Genomic DNA, 22,667 nt, shown 5'->3' on the forward strand with positions numbered 1-22,667 from the left:
AGAGGGGCGGGGCGACCGTGCCCGAGGGGCGGGGCTCGGCCCCTCAGACAGTGCTAACTACGGCCTGGAAGGCAGAATTACCCGCTCACTAGCTGCGGAGAGGCAGGGATCCGGGCCGGGCTTTCAGCATTACCGCTTCCGGGCCGGCCCACATCCGGAGTTCGAGGGGCCGCTGTCTGGAATCACCAGTGACGTCGTACTTCGTTACCTGGAGCTTTGGCTTGCATCTCCACGCAGCGGCTCACCTGCTTCATCCTGGGCAACCACCCTCCCATACCTTGGTTTCTGCACTTGTGAAATGAGAATAGTTGCCTAGTGGTCCTCAAAGGCTTGAGTTGAAATGTGGTTGCTGAAAATTTAAAATGTTCATGCTACGTATTCCACCCCTACCTGGGTGATGGTCTTAGCTAAAATAGCCTTGAAATAAGGCTCAACGGTGAATTTTGCTTACGCTTGTCTGAAATACTTAAATATAACTGTAAAAAGTTTTGGAGAAAAGCAAAAGGTATCGGCAACTTTACATTTTTAAAAGTGTGAGGAATAATAATGTTTTAGGGTGTGTGTATGTGTAGGCATCCCAGACTTTTCCCATTTATCGCAGTATTCAACCGAATTAAAAAGCCATAATTGCAATGATTACTGCATTACTTAAATTAGTTGGGGTATTTCCTAAGGGGCTAATTAAAGCTCAATTTTATGAAATTCCAACAAAATAAATTTAAGAAAGCCTATTTAATTATTATTTTTGTTGCAAATAATCAAGCCAAATTAAAACTAAATTTAATACAGTAGATAGTCTTAATTTGACTATCTGATAAAATAAGGGTGATTTTAGGGGGAAATTGTGTTTCAATAAAATCTAGAATACTCAGTTATGGTTATTCTAAACTTTTATTTTTTTCCCTACAAATTCAATTGAATCCTGAACTTATCTAGTTTTCTTCCAAACTAAGGTTCATCTTTCTCCCATCCTTTGACTTGAAATTATGGAAAACCACTGATGCAGTATAAGCCATACAGAATTTACCTGAACACCTAATAACATCACCAGAGATTCTTAAACTGCAGATTGTCACTAGTTACTTTCATTCCAGCAAAAGCCTTACATCTGGAAATCTTTCTGATAGTCTCATAAACTCAGAAACTAGTTTATAATTTGCTCTGATCATTAACCTTTGTTCTTTTCTTCTGTTTTCACAGGCACACTCCTTATTACATACCTGATTGCTTGTTTATACAATATAGGTCTTACTCTGGAAGCCCATCTACATCATCGGCTCCTGAAGTGAAATTCAACAGTTTAACTGAATTGACTTATTTTCAGGACTACATATTTAAGTCAGTAAAATATAGAATGATCTAACAACTTCATTTCTGGAAAAGTTTTGCCACCTTGAAACTGCTTCCTCTTTCCTGCCCAAGAGATTCAGATGGAAAAAAGCTACCTCAGAAGGATCTTAGAATATTCCCAGCCTGATTTAGAATTAAATATAATTTTAAAAAAGGGCTTCAGGCAGCCAACAGCTCCATCCAGGAAAGCCCCTCCAACTTAATCTGGGACTGTAAAGTCAGTGGTCCCTCCCTCTATCACCTGGTTGTTACCTCTCCTTGGACATTGAATTATAATTATCCTTCTTATTTTTAGGCCATGACTTTAAAAAAAATCCTCACCCAAGGAAATATTCATTGATCTTAGAGGGATAAGGGTGAGAAACATTGACATAAAATAAAAACATTGATCAGTTGCCTCTTACACACACCCCAACTGGGATCCAAACCTACAACCCAGGCATGTGTCCCAACAGGGAGCCAAACCCATGTCCTTTCAGTTTACGAAATGAAGTTCCAACCAACTGAACCACACTGGCCAGGGCTAGGCCATGCCTTTTTTCACCTTCTTATCCAATTTGTTACCTCCAAGATACAATAATTGTGTAGAGGTGACAATACTTCAGGGATTCCAACCCATCCGTACTTGGAAAGAATCAGCCTACAGCCTCTCTGTTTCAGTCTCAAGTCCCCTTCGCTTGTCTCTCTTAGATTAGGCAGAGAGAGACTCCCATACCCTACACAGGCAGGAACTATGATCCCTGTCAGCAGGAAGCAGTTACTAAAGACAGACACTTCTCTCTCATCACCCCTAAAAGATTTCAGACATGAGCCCTGGCTGGTGTAGCTCAGTGGATTGAGCACGGGCCTGAGAACCACAGGATTGCGGTTCGATTCCCAGTTAGGGCACATGCCTGGGTTGCAGGCCAGTTCCAGGTTCCCGGTTCCCAGCAGGGGACGAAAGAGAGGCAACCATACATTGATATTTCTCTCTCCCTCTCTCTCTCTCTCCTTCCCTTCCTCTCTAAGATAAAATCTTAAAAAAAAAAAGATTTCAGACATGAAAGTCCCGGGAGTCTCGGGGGAATGAGACAGGCCAGTAATCCCAGACAAGTGAAATGAGGAAACTGAGACAAATAGCTGAACCAACTGGCCAAGCAATTTTGAGCCAGATGCAGGCAGATGCAGGTCACCTCACTAGAGATATATAGGCTTTAGTTGCATTTCAGCTCCAGGCCCAGAAAAGTAGCACAACCAGGTGGGCTGCCCCAGAACCAGGTTCAAAGACTAATGATCCACTGCCCTGGCTCTGACCAATTAACAGAGACCATGACCCTGAAAGGGCACACCTGGAGAACTGATGAATATTCTGCTGAAACCCTCCCAGAGACCTCCACTAAGATTCCTGTATGTAAGGGAGAGAAAAACTCTCAGTACAAAGGACCCAGTGTGCACTCCCTCTCTAGGGAGCACGCCTGCACCTGCCCCTTCTTCTTTTCTTTCCTGCCACAGGTATGCATCTCCTAAACTAAGGGTCCCCATGACACTTGCACACCGGGGAGAAATGGGCAGTGGCAGCCTGTCCTGGGTTAACCCCCTGAACCTATCTCCAAGGGCCCCTTTTCTCCGACTTCCCGGTGAATCAAAGCAGCCCTGCCTTGGCCTCTCCTGTTGCTTCCTCTATGCTAAGCCCTTCTTTTTTACTGTCCCCAGCTTTAATAAATATTCCCTCAAAGTCACCTGGACATGTTCTGAAAGCTTTCCTGCGCAAAGTCAAGAACCCCCACACTACCAGCTGACCCCAGGCAGACCCATTCAGGGCCAGGTCCCTTTTTCAGTAACAGGCATCCCAGGCTTTTTCCCATTATTCCCAATGTTAAACCAATTTAAAAAGTCATGTTGCAATGATTACTACATTACTTTGACTAGTTGGGGGCATTAAATGAGTTTTTTGGTAATTTTAGTATGAAAAGTCTTCATGAATTATAGAGGTCAAAACTAAAACATTATTTTGGCCATGGTGGGTGGGGTATGGAGTTAATTTGATATTTTAAATTCCATTTTTGTGCCAGTCAAAATTTAGAAATAGTCCACAAAGTTATGTTCTAGAATGTCTGTTCTTCAGCATGGCACGAGCAGCCAGCCAGCAGAACACTCCCACAACCTTAGATATTTCTTTATATCCTGTGCAAAAGTTATTTTCTTTACTCACTGCTTAATAATGTTGTACAGTTTCCATCTTGCTAGAACTATAATAACCTAAAAAAAAAAACCAAAAGCCTTCAAAATAAAAGCTGGTAGCTTGAAAACCATCTACATTTTAAAAAATGGTTGGAAGTTGATAATCTGTTCCAGTAATAAAATCAAATTAGCTTGTTGCTGAGGTTAATAAGTTGTAGTGACCTGATCTGATGCTGTGTAGTGGCTTTAGCCAGGGGTTGAGTCAGTCAAAAATGGCAAAAGCAAACTCTGCTAAATTTAAAAGAAAAATAAAGAGCCAATTGTTAGACTTCCTGAATTGACTTTCATAAGCAGCTTAGTTTTACAGTGCCTCTATTCAAAATCCTATTCCTCTTACTGGCAAGAAGGGTAATCAACAATCCTTATCATTAAAAATTTGTGAAATGTTTATACATGCAAGATTTTGTTTTATAAACTGGTAATTAAATATCAAATAACAGTTTCCACTGCTGAAGCAGAACTCATTTTCATGGTTTGTAAGTACATTTCCTAGTTTACTAAATTAAAATGCCAAGCCACATTCCAATATAAACTGGAAGTTTGTTCATTTTTATAGGAATTTATTTATTTATTTACTTTTAGATAGAGGGGAAGGGAGGGAGAGAAACATCAATGTGTGGTTGCCTCTCACTTGCCCCCTACTGGGGACCTGGCCCACAACCCAGGCATGTGCCCTGAATAGGAATCGAACCAGTGACCTTTTGATTCCCAGGCCAGCACTCAACCACTGAGCCACACCAGCCAGGTGAAGTGGAAGTATTTTCTAAAAAGAGTTATTTTTAAAACAAATATGCAATTGAACAGCAGTCTATTACAAATAAACTATTCATGGCAACAGAAAAACACAGAAATTCTAATGGGTTTAGTTTGGGCACTTACATTTTTGTCACTATTTCCAGACTGTCATAGGTCAACTAACAGCAGGCAACAAAGCAACATACCAAATCTCTCATTTTATAGTATGAGTCACATCATGATGACAATTTAATTCAGGTATTACTATAATTTATCTACATAAAAACATAATTGTGGTCTAAATTTATCATTTAATAATACATACAGAGCTAAAAAGGTAAATTTCGATATATTTTAGTGAAAGGCTGGGAAAACAAAGCTGAATAAAATTCAATAACCAGGACTGTCCGTCAAATAAAAAACAAGACTTCCTTGTGGTTTTGACATAGTTACATATATATTTTACTAGCGCATATTATTAAGGTTATCCCATCCCTCAAATAGGGAGATATATTTCCATCATCATTGATGCAGAAAAGTAAGGCAGTAAAAATGTGTGTTAAGTTGATTTTAAGCATATATTGTTACCTGCAGTGGTTTCATTATGGAGCTCAACATACTAGGTACAGTGATAAGGACTTTGCTTATATTACTCTTCTTCACAACTCTGAGATACCATTATAGTCACCAATATTTTAGCCCTGGCTGGTGTGACTCAGTGGATTGAGTGCCAACCCGGGGAACAAAAGGTTGCCTGGTTCAAATCCTGGTCAGGGCACATGCCTGGGTTGTAGGCCAGGTCCCCAGTTGGGGGTGTGCAAGAGGCAACTGATTGATGTTTCTCAACACCTTTTTCTCCCTCCTTTCCCTCTCGCTAATAAATGAATAAAATCTTTTAAGAAATAATTACCAATATTTTACAGATGAACAAACAAAGGCTTAGGAACTTTCTCAAGGACACAACTGATGAGCAGCCTAAACCCAGGTTTAGGTTTCCTGCCTAAACCCAGGCAGTCTGATTCCAGAGCCCATCTTCAGCTCCTCTGCCCCTCTGAAAATGAAAATGTCAGAAAAATTCTTAGACCAAAGGTAAGTGGATATTTGAAAAGATTTGCATGTAAATTAGTAAAGTGTACATTTTTTTAAGTCTCTTATAAGTAAGAGCCATGTGTAAACTTTAAGTGCCTATATGTAAGAAACAAATGAAAATGCCAAGTAAACGTGTTTTATTTGGTACTATGTGTATACATTTGGTTTAATTGAAATTTGGTTAAACATTTCTGTCATGAGACTATATTGTTTATATTCAACTACCAGAATATTTTATGTAGCATTAGTCATAAAAAACTAATTTCTTCATACAATATGCCTAAATAGAGTAATCTCAATGTTGAAGACCTGTGCATCTTAATCTGAAGTCTGTAGAACCCTACGGGTCTTCTAATAATAATCTAAAAAAACAAGTATAAAGACACAATAAGGATTTCCACCAGTAGGATGCCTTTTCTCTTGTGGCAAGATCATCCATTGTATCTTTTAAAACAGTAAGAAGGAAATTGCAGGAAATCACAGCACACACATCAACTGAATATTTCACACTCCCTGCAGTTCCTATCAAATGGAATGTCAAAAAACAGGCTGATAGTTCTTGAACCAATTCTGCCAGAAATGAAATTCTGAACCCCTTAATTGATTTCCCAAAGTCAGAAATTATGGGCCCATGAATATATCCAATAACTCTTACCTCCTTTGTGCCAAGGAGCAAATTTCCCCAATTCTATTATAAAATACCATAAAAATCAAGCAAACCTGATTCCTAAACTATGAAGATATACAGACATCACATGTTCTCCTCCCTTGATGCAGATAATGGGACCTTACCCTTGAAAGAGGTTCACAAAACTTTGCCATACATCACTTAAGAAAAATAAGCTTCAGGCGCAGGACCTCGCTCACATCTGCTTTTCTTAAGAAGGAAAAAGCTTTATGCAGCAGTGTCAGAGCCTCAGGCACCAGATAGGGGATTTTCTTTCTCTCAGGTTCTACCAAATTATCCCTCTTACAAGCAGGTACTGTAGTGTAACTTCTTGATCCAATTGCTATATGCCAAGAAATGTATTGCTTTAAGCCAGCGATTTTCAACCTTTTTCAGCTTATGATACACATAAATTAATCACTATACTAAAATTCTGGGGCACACCAAAGAATGTATTTTATTTTTTGCGAATCTGACAAAAAAAATAGGTATAATTTTGATTGATTTACCAAAAACAGTAATAGTAATTATCTACCTTTTTTGCTCCAAAGTGACTTTTAAAAAAATCAGGTGCTTATACTTGCATACAAGGATTTCTGGTACCAAGAATTAACCAATCAGATGCAACCTTATTATGAGACATGACAAGTAAGATACAACTTTTTTACATGACCTATATATCTATGGTTCAAGACAGTGCATTCACACAAGAGGACTATTGCTGTGTTGGTGCTTGTAATTTTTTTTTATTTGATAATCTAAGGGAAATGCCCCTGACTAATCAAGTATTGCATATTTTATTTTAAAAATTCTTGTAGCACAGAAGTTGAAAAATCACTGTTTTGGGCCAATGAGAGAACCCATTAAGCCAAGTCAAGCTAAAAAAATATAACTTGCTGTTCCAATGATTTCAAATGTAAAGTAATGAGAGAATTGCAAACAGTGGCATAAGCATGCCAAACTCAAAAGAACTGTATCACATTACATTAATTCATGTTTGTATATGACTAATGTTAAGCCATAACGTTCAAGCTAGTTATGACCTTGAACCTATGCACCCAATATACATAACAATATTTTTAAAAAGAGTTTGTATCTCTTAGATAAGCCACAACCTCAGCAGGGTTTAATGTTATCAAAGGAAATGTGCCATACTTACCAGCTTATAAGGTATATTTTCACTTTAAAAGTACCTGAAAATTACCTTGTACTCAATATGCCTGCATTACAGAAAAGAAGTCAGTAGAGAGGGTTAGGGGTGGATTAACAACTACTCAGCAGAGCACAAACAATTGTTACCTACTCCTAATGATAAATGGTGGGAAAAAATTAACAAAATTTCACATCATATTAAAAACTACTTTATAAAAATAACAAGCCATAGACTACATAACTACTCTAGAAGTAAAATTTAAATATATCCCAACACCTGATATAAATTCATTCCTGTTAACCCATGGTTTAAAAGCAAAGAAAGTATATATTAGGTTCAATCTTCATGTAATGGCTTAATCTTCAGAATATGTCCATTGGAATTTAGAAAATGACTCAGTTTCTAATCCAGTTAATGCTAGGGATAAACAGAGTCATCTAGATTTGAGCTGTGATTATGGCCTTCTAGTTTTGTATATTACTTATTTGGTTTGATTAATAATTATCGTTAAGTTTTAAAGAAGACCAAAACTTATTTACATTTAGTTATTTAGCTATGGTACTAATATACATATATATATATATTTTAATTTAAGATTTTACTTATTTTTAGAGAGAGGAGAAGTGAGGGAGAGGGAAGGAGAGAAACATTGATGTGTAGTTGCCTATTGCACACCCACAACCGGGGACCCTGCCCACAACCCAGGCATGCACCCTGACTTGGAATTGAACCAGAGACCCTTTGGTTCACAGGCTGACACTCACTCCATTGAGCCACACCAGCCAGGGCTGAAATCTCTTCCCTTTCCAAGGTGTCTTTAGTTTTGGGAAAAGCCAGAAGTCGCAGTTGCCAAATATGGACTGTAGTCACCTGGGTGACTTGGTATTTTACCAAAAAACTGCACAAGACATGATGTGATGCGTGATGATGGAGCTGTCAATCACCAGTGGCCCATAGCTGCGGCCTTCTGAATCATCTAAATAGTTTCTGTGGAGGAATTCAAGCTTAACACAAAACTGATGCAGATTTCATTGCTCTACTTAGTTATTTTTAATGCGATGGCCACACAGCACACATACTCACTCAATGGTGTCTACCGCCCCCACATAGTACAATGAAGTTGTCATTGTTCACACATGCACATTCCAGTCCACCCTCCTTGGCTGCCAGGTTACATCAGTGTCGTGCAAACTGTTCTCGTTACATTAACAATGGCTGGACTTTTTCTGGGCAGACCTTGTATGCAAAAATCAAATTGAAATTCCTTCACATTTATTTTAAATGCTTTGTTCCATTATTTTACTGAAACATTTGCTTATATGTACTAGAGCTACCTAGTATATATAAGCAATTCACTCAATTTTATTTTATATTATGGTTTACTTTTTAAAAATGTTATTTTATTTATTTTCAGGGAGAGGGAAAGGGAGGGGAAAGAGAGGGGGAGAAAGGTCGATGTGAGAAAAAAACATCCACTGGTTGTCTCTCACACGCCCCCACACAGGGACCTGGTCCACAACCTCAGGAATGAGCCCTAATGAGGGCTCAAATTGGCCACCTTTTGGTTCACAGGCTGATGCTCAATCCACTGAGCCACACCAGCCAGGGTTATTATGGTTTACTTTTCAGACTCCCTACATTCACTGAAATAAGGTATAAATATTATATTTATTTCACCTACCTTAATATGCCTGAGACTTTAGTTATAGTAAATGTCCTGGTTTTGTTGCCTTCTGAGTAGAGGTGTTTGTTAATTTTTTACATTTCTTTTTAGCTATGTGACACTATACTTTTACTCAAGGTTAATACTGAATATCAGAACTTAGGACTTCTCACATTATAATATATTGTATTTATTTGAATAAAATAACAGTTTATGTAACACACTCTAAAATTACTTTTACTGCATGAAAGGTACTTATTTTTTCCAAAAAATTTCTCCATAAAATTGTAATGCATTGTGTGTGTGTATATATAAACACATATAAATATATAGATATTTTATACATATATCTTCTATGCCAACAAATAGGGTACTTCCAGGAGAACACTGACATCCATCCTATTGCATTGTTAATTTGCCCTTTCTGGGTAGTATAGTTTGTTGCTAAGTCATTTCTAAGTGTGTTTTTGTTTTATAGTTACAGAAGCATTGTAAACTTAAGGAATTACATAACCACTTTACATTTGTACATATTTAAGAAACATTATAATAAAATTCAGGAAGAACCATTTTGTATATTAGATCTACTAGTGGTCTAAGTTGGTAACATATTAAAAAGCTAAGGAACCAATTTTAACAGTAGTGAAATTAAAAATTTGTTCAAATTATTAAAGAACTTCATTTGGTACATAGTTCTTGTGCTATCAGAAATCAATACTTTGATATAAATTGTGAGAACAGGAGGAGAGCTTTTGTAACTAACAATGCCTGGTTGAGGAATTAATGAAATCAAAATTTTAGATACCTTCTCCAGTCTCCTCATTTTATAGAAAAGGAATGAAAAATAGAAGCTAAAGTAGGTGTTCTAGACCTTTAGTTGTCCTTTGCCACTGTTATTTTTGCTTCTAAAAAATATAATTTGCATCAGACACAAGAATACTAAAAACAATGCCTGAAACTGTGAAGCTTGGCCAAGTGTCTCATTTCCTTTTCTGGCTAAAATGCAAAAAAAGTAGTACCCTGAAGATAGAAATAACAAAAATGCATGGCCAGAAAAGGCAATATGCATCAGTTTAATTAGCAGTCCATCGCCTTAACCACTCGGCCACCTCGTCCACAGCATCAGTTTAATTAGAAACGAACCTGGAGAACAATATTTGCTCTATTGTCAAATTCCTCGACAAATAGCTCGATCTTGTGATGACATTTCTGCAGAAACCAGATACATCATTTTCACAGGGAATACAATGTTCTGTAGTAATATTCTAGTTTTTAGATGGTAAAAATAATTTAGTGGGATATAAAACCTCTACCCAAGCAAGCCGACAAATCAGTTGCATTTTTAGTAATTATTTTTTAAAAAATACTTTGACTTGAGACCCTTAAAACATTTGTCATAAAAAATACTATAAAAACTAGCTATTTCTTTCACTCTCTTATAAATCAATCTTTGCTGATTTACCCTAGTTCAAAATACATTGCTACAACATATCTATTATCCTCTTGATGTCACTGATAAATAGGAATTACTTTTTTAGCATTTGAAAGTAATTCCATAACTTATTTAAGAGTCATTCTACTAAATGTACTGTGGAAAAACCCAAAGTAACCAACAACCAGATCAATCTTGTTATAGTCTCACTATTATTAATATATAACAGTGACAGCCTAATGTTTGCAATTAGTGTGATTAAAGCGTATTAATTTATTCAAGCAAATTTTCGGTATGTAAGAAACAAAATTGGCTTTTCAAAACAATCAAATATTGCCATTAAGGCTTCAAAAATATGAGGTAAAAGTACAAGTTATATATAAAACACTATATTGTGAATTGCAACTAAATTCACAATTCAATTTATTATTATTATTTTTTAACCCCCATCTAAGGGGTTTTTTTTTCATTGCTTTTCAAAGAAAGGAAGAGAGGGAGGGAGAGACAAAAAACTCAATGTGAGAGAGGAACATCAACTGTCTGTTCCCCAGACAAGCCTGGATGGAGGAGCAGACTCGCAACTTAGGTATGTGCTCTGGACCAGTCCTAGACTGGACCAGGACTGTACCCCACAACCCTTCAGTTATGGGTGACGCTCCTACCAACTGAGCCACACACGCCAGGGCACAATTTCAATTTAAATGGCAGAGCTAACATGTTCTATGGCAAAATTATCTAAATTATTCTAAGTTAAACATAAATTCCTTGTACTAATGGTTAAGTTACTCTATCATATTTCCCATTAATGGTATACTTCTAGCAATAGCTTTAAATGGCACAGAAGTTTGGTTTTCTGTCTGCCTTTTAATTGATACACTGACAGATTCAAACCATAAAGAAAGTTAACAAACCCTTAACTTATAACGACTTTGAAGTTTATTTTACAGCACTTTTATTAAGAAATCATATAACTACTGACCAGGACTGTTTACAAATGTAATGCTTGGCCTTTGAAACAATTAAAAACTTAAGTACTAAAATTTTACATCATGATTTATTTAACTTAAGAATGTTATGATGGTAAAAACTGACAAGAAAATCTAAAGCAAAAATATGATTTCCACAAAAACAATATATTTCTCCCTTTTATCAAAGGGAAGGAGAAAAGAAGGAAGGAAGGCAGAAAAGGAAAAGGAAAAATGATGAGAAGAGAAAAAGGGTAAGACAGGCAAGAAAAATACTTTTATTCCCCATTTGCAAAAAGAGGAAACTCTGAGGTCTCATCATTAACGTAGTCAACTGAGTCAGTTTATATTAAGGCATTTTCTTTACATATTATTGAATCCCATCATGCCTTTCATATTGCCAGCAGCACCCTGTTGAAACTGCCGCATCATTGACTGAAGTCCAGCCATACCACCTAGAGAGAGAGTAAAATCCAATAATTATTAAGTAGAACTTGAAACACTTGTTACTTTTGCCTAATAAGTACTTTAACTTCTAAAAATATCCTGGGTTCTGACTACAATTTAGCCACCAGCTTTAAAAAACACACCAATTCAAAACTGTTACATTCACCAGTATCCTCATATAAATGAGATAATACCTGAAAAGACCTTAGAACAGTGCCTGTCACACAGTAAGGATTCAATAAATTTATGCAAAGAGTTTATTTTCTGGGAAGTCCAAAAGAGTGTTATTGTAAATCATAATCAACTTGGGAGGGAAGGGAAGTTATTTCATAGGACTCACAGAAAGAGTTAACCATTTATTCAACATCTACCATATGCCCAGAACTGTACCAAATGCTGTAATGTATATTAGCTCATTTAATTGCCACAATTTCCTGACATTATTAGTGATTTTAAAGAAGGGGCAAATGAGGTTCAGAAAGTTTAAGGAAAGTTTTATAGGCTATATAGTAAAAGTGGAATTGGTTTTCAAAATCCTTATATAATTCCAAAGTCTTCATGACTGAAAATATCCATGTCCTAAACCAGGACAAAGGGTCACCAGAATAAGCATTAACAAATGATTAAATAACTGCTCGAAAATCACACAGAGGGCAGCAGACAAGTGAATGAAACCTCAGTTTATATAGCACTATTACAACCATTCAACTTAGAATTCAGATGGCTATTTCCTTCAAATCACACATCTGTTGAACAGATTTTCATAATCTCTCAACAGAAGGCTTATTGTAACCTTTATAGCCCTGGCTGATGTGGCTCAGCTTGTTGGAGCATTGTCCCAAAAGTCTGAGGGTTTTATTCCAGGTTAGAGCACATCTCTAGGTCTGTAGGTCCTATCCTGGTCCAGACGCATATGTGAAGCAATCTACGCTTCTCTTTTGCATGGATGTTCCTCTCCCTCCCTCTCTCCCATCCCCTCTCTCTAAAAGCAATGGAAAAAAAATGTCCTCAGCTGAAGATTAAAAAAACAAACAAACAAAACACTCAACCCTTATAAACTGTGTATTAGCAATTGACAACAACTTTGTACTTACCCATGTGATGAAGAACTCGTGGATCCATCATTTTGGCCATTTGTTGATTCAATTTTGCCATCTGTGACTGGCTCACATTCTTAGACATGTCACCACCTAAAAATAAAAAAATGTTTTGAGTCACTATAAAATGTAATACAATCAGGGAATTACAGAAAGTTTAATAAATTGAGTAAATAAAAATAATCACCTATAATCTTATCATTCTAACACAATTATTTCTATTTGTACGTATTCTCTTTTAATCTTTATCTCAATTATATATGTACTTTTGAGGAAGTATATGTGAAATTCTTTTTTTAAATTTTTAAGCAGTAGCTTAAGCTACTGGGGTTTTTTGTAAGATTTTATTTATTTTTAGAGAGGGGAGGGAAGGGAGAAAGAGAGAGAGAAAACCATCAATGTGTGGTTGCCTCTCACATGGCCCCCACTGGGCATGTGCCCTACTGGGAATCGAACCTGTGACCCTTTGGTTTGCAGCCTGTGCTCAATCCACTGAGCTACACCAGCCAGGGCTGAAATTCTTTATTAAGGAAAATTTAAGGGACTTTCTTCAAGGCTAAGATTTTTCTTAATACTTTTTGTTGCAGACCCTGTCCAGCAAGAGTCTGCCTGTGGTGACTGACGATGAGAATCAATGCACAGGCAACAACAATCCTGTGTGGAAAAAGGGAACAGACACGACTACTCTCTCAAGGGGAGAGTGCCTATGGCGCCTCGGCCACTCCCTAAAGAGGGGAGCACCCTTGTGGCTCTTAAATGCTTGACCTGTGCCCTCAGGGTGCGGCAATTGCCAGAGAGAGAGCAAGGCTTCTGCTTACTAAAGAGAAAATGCGGTCACAGAGAGGGAGACCTTGGAAAAAATAACCCTTTTCCTAAAATACAACACACCCTATGCCCTCTGAAAAGCACTTGGGGTCATCTCCCCTTACCTGGGCTTTGTGCACATTAGACCCACATTGGGGTGTTGACCACAAACTGATAGCCTTCGCTCATGGCCTTCGCCATCCCTGTTCCTGGGCGTCAAATGTTGCAGACCCTGTCCGGCAGAGTCTACCTGTTGTGGTTGACTGCGAGAATCAGTGCACAGGTGACAACAATCCTGTGTGGAAAAAGGGAACAGGTGCTCCCCTCTTGAGGGAGAGGCCAAGGCACCCATAGGCACTCTCCCCTTGAGAGAGTAGTCATGCCTGTTCCCTTTTCCCACACAGGATTGTTGTCGCCTGTGCACTGATTCTCGTCATCAACCACAACAGGCAGATTCTGCTAGACAGGGTCTGCAACAACTTTTAGTTATACCTGTGAATGAGCCAAAGCAAAACTGTATCCAGAGGTAAGCTATATCAACATGTTTTTAAAGAGTAATATGGGAGAATGCCAAACAAAAAACTGTGTTTACAGATATGGATTAATGAGGAAAGAACCTCGATTGCTGATAAACAAATATGAAAGGAATGAGTCTGAGAGAACTTGAAAATTTGTATGTATCTAAGAAACTATTCAAAATAACAGAAAGCTTCAGAGAATAGTAAAACAAATAATCCAACTCCATTTGTCAGTAGATTTCCACACACAATTAAAACTCCACAATAAAGAAGTCAGCCAAGGTCAGAGCTGTACTCTGGGGCACAACAGGTAAGAGCTTTCCTTTAGAGAATAGCTGCTATGATTAAAGTGGAGGCAAAAGACATCAATTCAACAGCAGTGAATAAATAAAACTGTTCAACAAAATTATTTCAAAGGAACATTAATTCTGGTACCTCTCAGGAGCATTTAGGAAAATGAAAACCAAAGGTGCCCCTGATTCTCTGATCAAAGCTGGGTAATCTGAATAATTATATGAAATAAGAACTATAAATAAAAAGGATGTTTTTTAATACAACATAATAAAATGTGAAAAATAATTAAACCTGGGTAAAATGTGAATTGTATGTTCATTGGTGATTCATCATTAAGAGTTTGTTTCTGAGGATTTAAAACTTACACAAGATATTAACAGTTGGGTGTGACAAGGATATGCTCTATATCCAGCGGCCATTTCATCTGAGTTGTGACTTTGCTAAGTAATCAATGCTTAGATAATATCTGATTGATAGGTCTGCAACAGTTCTATCAAGAATAGTCAGGGTCATTTGGGAAAGATGTTAAACTACACATATTTATTAATCACCATCTGAAATAGCATGAGATATTAGGATTTATAACCAATTTTAAATATGTTTGTGTAACTTTTCCCCCCAAATCACAAAAGAGAAATTAGGATATAGCAAGCAAGGAAAATAAGAAAAGTGTCAAGGTCAAAATGTGATAATACTTCTGCCCTGGCTGGTGTAGCTCAGTGGATAGAGCGCGGGCCTGCGAACCAGGTGATCGAGGTTCGATTCCCAGTCAGGGCACGTGCCTAGGTTGCAGGCCAGTTCCCAGCAGGGGACACACCAGAAGCAACCATACATTGATATTTCTCTCCTTCTCTCCTTCCCTTCCCATCTAAAGATAAATACTTTTTTTTAAAAAAACTTTAAACAAATCTTCTAAAAAATGTGATAATACTTCTATAAACACTCATTTTTTAAGACAGCTATTCAATGGTACTATTCATATTTAGTGTGGACCTAATCACTATTTTTTAAAATAATAAATTCACTTTAATAGTGTTTACAATACAGAAAAAAATTTAAAAGGACTGGGACAGTTGATTAACTTTTTGGAAAAACAAGCTTATTTTTTAACATTTTGGAAAAACAAGCTTATTTTTTAACCTTACACAACTCAGGGCAAAATAAATTTCTGATAAGACAAAAAGTAAAACCTAAAATTTAAATAAAACCAAAATGAGTAGAAGAAAATATAGATGACTATTTCTGTAGCAACATGGAAAAACATTTATAAGCATAAAAGAAATAAAAGAAAATGATAAACAGCCTTGGCTACATTAAAAATAAAAAACTTCATTATAAAATATATTTATTTATTTATTTATTTAAGATTTTATTTATTTATTTATTTTTAGAGGGGCAGGAGAGAGGGAGAGAAACATCAATGTATGGTTGCCTTTTGTGCATCCCCTGCTGGTAGTTAGCCTGCAAGGAACCGGTTTGCAACCCAGGCATGTGCCCTGACTGGGAATCGAACCGCGATCATCTGGTTCGCAGGCCCGCGCTCAATCCACTGAGCTAAGCCAGCCAGGGCCCATTATAAAATATATTTAAAAAGACAAGTGAAAAACTGGAAAAAACTATTTGCAGATATAAACCAACTGATTTTAAAGAGTAGTTATAAAGCAATAGCGGAAAAAATGAAATAAGTAAACAGAGAATCTAACAGGTGATTCACAAAGAAAATTCAAACCAGCAAATGCACAAGCATGCTAAATTTGATTGGTAATCTAAAAATTACATATTGAAAAACATTTAATCATTAAATTAGAAATATTAAATTTTACAACATTTATTCAGCATCTACTATGTTTCTGATCTCACAGACAAGATTCCTAGCCTCATGGAAGAGGGCACAGAAACTGATGCAAGAACTAGTATTGCTGGAGAAGCAGATGAATCAGCCTAAATATCCAATAAAGCAACAGCGTATTAAACAAAAGATACATGCTCAACTGAAATAGTATTCAGTGGTTAAAAGTTGTATTTTGAAGATTGTTTGACAATATGGAAAATAGTCACAATGCATCAGAAGAAAACACAGTGAAATAAAAAATTTTTGCAATAGCATCCATGAGATTTTCTGGGGAGTAAAGATAACAGGGTTTTTAAATTTTTTTCTTATATTCTCCATATTCTTAAATATATATTAGATCTTTAAAAAATACAGTCATGAAGTTTGCTTTTTAAAATATTAGGGTTTATTACCTTGAACATAAAAACAGATAAATCACAGGTCGCATCATGAATCATTATAATGTTATAATTTCACTATAACATGAAATTCACCAATATATTTTCTAATACTGGCAGTATTCCTGGTTTTAATTTTTAGTTTTTCAACTTTTTTTCAGTGTGTTAACTGATGATCAGCTTATTTTTCTTACCTTTGAAAAGTCCTTTGATACCTCCCATCTTTTTTACCATCTGTGCAAACTTGGTATATTGTGTCAAAAGTTCCTGAACATCTCTCGTTGACACGCCTGATCCTCTTGCTACTCTTTGGATTCTTCCTGGTTGCTTACTAAACACCTTGGCACCATCCGTACTGTCAAGTTCTGCAGGCAAGGGTCAATTACTTTCATTTACATACAGTTAACATTTATTATCAAAACAGTTATGTGCAAATATCTTACCCACATAAAACAAATATAATTGTCAAACCACCAGATTTAATAACTGTTATCACGTATTTGCCTGATTTTTATTTTATTTTTTTATTGGCCTGATTTTTAAAAGTTCAACATGAAATACATTCAAAAGAATATCCATAATATTCATAAGCTAGGGAAAAACACACATACTTTACCTTACTGTGTAAGTAAAACAAAACCTTCTGGAAACCTCTGAGATCCATGCCCACCCCCCTTTTTATATCTCATATCTAACTGCTCCTCAGAGCATGTACCAGAGCTGAAAGGTACGTTTCAAAAAAGAACAAAAGTACTCACCTTATCTCTAAATACTATTAACCTATAAATCATAAGTTCAGGCATATAAGCAAACAGAAATAGGTAGTTCTACCCATAATCAATAGAATAATTGTTATATTTCCTATAATCAAGTAATTACTACTAGCATTTTAATTCTTTCTATAACACAAAAAAATAAGTTAACTTGCTTCAGTGTTTTGATAACTCTTAGAATATGAGGTCATCCTCCTGGTGTTAAATGCATACAATCTCAGAAATGAGATGACCTATAGTCAAAATTTTCATTATGTCTGCATGCTCTCTACTACATCCCCCAGTAAGTGGTCATCTAGCCTCAGGGTTAGATATCCCCAGGAGAGAAGACCCACTATCTAAAATAAGACAATCTTTGCCATTCTATTTTATCTATAATTATGAAAAATCTTTTCACATATTAAAGTGAAATATGTTTGCCCGGTACTTTCTCCTATTTGCATAAATATCTCCTTTCCAAGCACAAAGAATAAGGCTCTCAAATATTTGAGAGGCACATGTCACCTATGAATTTTCTAGGTGACAAATACATTCAAGTCTTTTGACTGTTTCTCTTATAATATGGTTTAGAGTCTCATTAATCACCCTGATTTTTCTAAATACAACTTTTAATTTGTCTATGCCCTCTAAGCTTGCTGTTTAGAGTGAACTGAAATCCAGGTGAAGTTTGATTACCAATACAACACAAAGATTAAATTGTTTCATAAGAAGCTTATAGTCCATTAAAACCTCTAAATCCATTTCATAAATGCACTTTTAAGCCACATCTTCACTATAAAATATTTAGGAAATGTGTGTCATATTCAAGAGCTCATAGAGTGAGAGAAAAAAGATAAGCTAGTACGGCACATCATAGTAAGTAATACAACAGAGTTAAGCAAACAGCAGAAGGAGACATAATACAAAGAAGCAAGGAAGTTAAGAAAGGCTCCATGTGGTAGTTTCTGAGTAGTCTTGAAGGACAAGTATGAGTTAAGTACAGAAGAGAAAGGAGCAAGGAACATTCTAGGAAGTAGAATGTGGCTTCCTAAAGTAATAATTGTGTGTAGAGGGAACCAAGCATGGGTAAGAGCTGAGATTTAAGAAGTTGCAAAAGTAGGTAAGGATAAGGTTATAACAGAATTCATATGCCAGGCTTAGGAATTTAGAATTCATCATAAAGACAATAAACCATTGAAAATTTTTGACCCCAGAACTTTTACATTTAGAAAGACCATTCTTGTGGCAGTGAGGAAGAAAGATTGAAAAGAGGACTGAAAAAGAGAAAGGGGAATGTTAAGAGGCTACTGTAGCAAATCCAGGTAAGAAATGATGAATGTATGGAATAATGCAAGGGATATAGAGGCAAGGAGAACAGAGAATATATTAGAAGAATTTAGGAGGCAGAACTCACTAAAATCTGAAGTGATGTTTAGGTTTCTACATTCCACGTGTAGTAGTAAAACATGGATAAAACATGTAATAAGTTAAGTATGTATGTATATTGTAACATGTAGAACAACCACTAAGAAAACTATTCAGAGATACCCTCAAAAACATCATAGGTGCATTAAAAGTGTTCAAGTAACTCACAGGCAATTAAAAAAGAGAAAGCAAAACAAAATCAGAGAGAGCAAAGAGAATAATAAAATGGCAGAACTAAGTCCTAATATATGATTAATATATCAGTTAAGAGAGATTATCAGAATGTACTAAAAGAAAAAAACAACCCAATTACATGCTGTTGACATGAAACTCACTTCAAATATGATATAGATAGGTTAAAAGTAAAAGAATGGAAAAAATACACGATGCAAAAAAAACTAATCAGAAGAAAGCTGAAGTGGTATTAATGTCAAGGCAGGTCAGGAAGAAAGGACCACATTACATACATAATGATAAAGGGTCAACTAACCAAGATGACATAACAATTCTAAATGTGTATGCAGACAACAAAAAAGCTTCAAAATACATAAAGCAAAACTGACACCACTGAAAAGAGAAAACTTAGGCACTTCAATACTTTATCTCCACAATCAATAAAACCACTAGATAGAAAATCAGCAAGTATATAAATCTAAGTTGACCCCAGCTTCTAGCTTAGGTGACTGGGTACATAGATGGAAGTATCACTCACCAAGAGAGAAGCACTGCATTTTGGGTTAATATGCCTCAGAAAACTTTCAAACATGAAAACAGAAATGTCCACCCACCACTTAGTGAGTACCTAGAGAGAAGGTGATCCAGAGTGGAAACTCTTGAGCCAGAATAACTGAGTTTGAAGACCAGCCCCTTAACTCTTTGGCTAGTGAGGAAATTACTCAACTTCCCTGAATCTGTTTCCTGATCTGCAAAAACTAGATAACAATGGATTTTGACCCCATAATTACCCCTTAATAGTTGTGAAAATTAAGTGGATAATATACATTAAGCACTAAGGACAGTGCCTTGGACAGAGTTAAGTAATCTAGATATGGCTGCAATTATTAATTCTATATGCAAAACTTTTTGCAGTGTTGAAGATACAGAGATAAGAAAAACGAAATCTTATTTAAGTTACTATGAAAGCCTAGAGCTCAAAGGAAGAGGTAGAGACTACAAGAAATGAACAACCAATTAGGTAGTAAACAAAGCACAGATGTGGGAAATAAAAGAAAATTAAAAATGAGAAGAATGATAAGAAACACTACCTGAGGACAAAACTCTGTGGCATATACTCACTTAAGAGGTGGACCAAGAAAGACACCAGTGAAAGAGAGTGAGTTAACAAGAAAGGTAAGGATTAAAGTGGGGAGATGATATACTAGAAACTAAGAAAAAAAGCTGATTAGCAGCCAATGTTGTAAAGGTCAAGAAAGAGACTGAAAAGCATCCATTGGAGTAGACCAGCAGAAGGTTATTGGAGATCTCTGTATGGTCTATTGCAGAGTAATGGTGGGGACAGAGGTCAGATTTCAGTAGTTCAAGAATAATATAAACTATTCTTTTAAGAAACTTAAGTGAAGAGACATGGAGTAAAAGAATGAGGGAGAAGTAAAGCCCAGAAAATGTGAACTTAAGAATATGTATATGCCAATGGGGAAAATAAGTCAGTAGGTATAGAGAGACTAGAGATAGAGGAAAGGATTTTATTAATGTTGGGAGGTCCTTGAAAGAGCTTGAAAAACAGTTTGTGGCTGTCACAATTTTCCAGGTAAGTTAGCCAAAGAGAGAAAGAATCCAATGCCCAAAGCCTGTATTCCTTTGTAAATGAGGCCAGGTCAAGTGGTAGAGTAGAAGGCCTTTAAAAAAAAAAAGAAAAAAGAAGATATGTTTGGTGTACCTGCTGTAGTGAATCAGAAAGGATGCTTAAAAACAAGAAAAAAGAGAAAGGGGTCATGGGACTAGAAATGCTAAGGGAATGAGGACCAGACAAAAGGCCTGAGCATAGAAGGCAGTGATAATAAAGGACTAGAAAGAGAGAGTGATGTACTTTATGTGAGAAGACTGAAAAATGAACAATCAGTTTCAGAGCAAAATAAGTTGGCAAATATGGTTTAAAGGATCCCTCTTTCACAAGTCCCGTTTCATGTTAGCATATTAGAACTCTGAGGAGACTTATAATAAATAAACTCATTAGTTTATTTTTAACTCAACATTCCACCAAATTTATTTGACTACAGAATTCCCCTTTTAAGTTCTTTCTACCAACATCAAGAAAAACTAGTGTTCATTCCATGGAACTCATTTGGGGAAGTACTGCACTAGAACTTTCTCTCAAAGATGTCCATCTAATAATCATTAACCTATGAGTAAGAGCTTTCAAACAAATACAAATCTCCCTAACAAAAATTCTGCAGTTTAAATTTTTCCTCATCTTGTCCACAAGAACACAGTGAAACTCTCAATTTGCTGATATTCAGAACTAGTAATCTACCATCTTACCTTGATCATTCATACTATCCATTATCGTCATTAATTTCTTTAACCTTGCCATTGACTCCTGTTCATTTCCTTTGCTCATAAAATCTGTTCCAAAACCAGGAATCATACCCTAAAACAGATATATTTAAATATAAAATCAGTAATAGCTTGAAATTAATTGCTCAGAATGTTGACATTTAATTAGTGGCTTTAATAATTGACACAAATTTTTCTTTTTTAGATTTTATTTATTTGTTTTTAGAGAGTGGAGAAGGGAGGGAGAGAAACATCAATCGGTTCAAACTTAACTGAACCTGTAGCTCAGGCATGTGCCCGGGCTGGGGAATCAAACCAGAGACTTTTTGCTTTGCAAGACAACACCCAACCAACTGAGACATAACGGTCCAGGCTTAACATTAAGTTTTTATTTTTATTTTATTTATTTATTTTTAAATATTTTATTTATTTATCTTTAGAGGGGAAGGGAAGGAGAGAGGAAGGAAATATCAATGTATGGTTGCCTCTCGTGAGTCCCCTGCCGGGAACTGGCCTACAACCCAGGCATGTGCCCTGACTGGGAATCGAACCGCGATTGTCTGGTTCACAGGCTCGTGCTCAATACACTGAGCTACACCAGCCAGGGCCACATTAAGTTTTTAAAGTACATATTATGTACTTTACCCAATTATTAAAAATAATTAAATCTAGTTCATCTGTTCTTAGAAATTTTAATGAAAAACAAAAAAAGTCAGAAAAAACTTTTTAGGATAACTGACCAAGATTTGACTGAAGGGGCCCATTTTCATGATATTTTGAAATTGTTCATACATGTCTCGCAACGTAAACTGACCTGAAATACAATATAAATGAGTCAGATATGTTAGAGAATGTACATTTCATTTAATAAATCTAATCTTTTCCTTAATCAAAGGTTCACCTTGAAGCACACTTATAAAATATATAAATATTTTGGGCTCAATAAATATTTATTGAGCAGTTACTATATGTAAGATCATAGGATGCAGTGGAGAATATACAGATACACAGATCCTATCTTTGAGAAGCTTACATTCTATCAAAGAAAATGGAATAAACAAATACACAAGAAACTTAAAAATATGGCAGACAAACACCACCCACTAGGATGACTAAACTTAAAAAGGCTGACAACACCAAAACTTAAAGAAGATGTGGAGCCTACAGTAATCTTGAGAGAGAAGAACCAAGTTGGAGGATTCACACTACCTGATATCAAATCCTACCACAAGGCCACAGTAATCAGAACAGCATGGCACTGGAATAAGTACAGAAATGCAGAACAACAGAACAGGGTAGAGACCCCAGAAATA

At 36.2% G+C, this 22,667-nt stretch overlaps 1 protein-coding gene across 2 annotated transcripts in view; it reads right to left on the minus strand.

Moving 5' to 3' along the window:
• Positions 1-11,222: 11,222 nt before the first annotated feature.
• SRP54 (signal recognition particle 54) overlaps positions 11,223-22,667 on the minus strand; it is a 45,490-nt gene continuing 34,045 nt past the window's right edge. For both annotated transcript variants that reach the window (XM_037056462.1, XM_037056463.1), the window contains exons 12-16: positions 22,095-22,168; positions 21,340-21,448; positions 16,858-17,028; positions 12,816-12,911; positions 11,223-11,729 (exon numbers count right to left, since the gene is read on the minus strand). In XM_037056462.1, coding sequence (XP_036912357.1) covers positions 11,638-11,729; positions 12,816-12,911; positions 16,858-17,028; positions 21,340-21,448; positions 22,095-22,168 — 542 coding nt within the window. In that variant the 3' untranslated portion in view covers positions 11,223-11,637. The remainder of the gene's footprint in view (positions 11,730-12,815; positions 12,912-16,857; positions 17,029-21,339; positions 21,449-22,094; positions 22,169-22,667) is intronic.

This window comes from Sturnira hondurensis, unplaced genomic scaffold (assembly GCF_014824575.4).
Source record: "Sturnira hondurensis isolate 20B ecotype Veracruz unplaced genomic scaffold, ASM1482457v3 Scaffold0008948, whole genome shotgun sequence".
NCBI classification, from domain to species: domain Eukaryota; kingdom Metazoa; phylum Chordata; class Mammalia; order Chiroptera; family Phyllostomidae; genus Sturnira; species Sturnira hondurensis.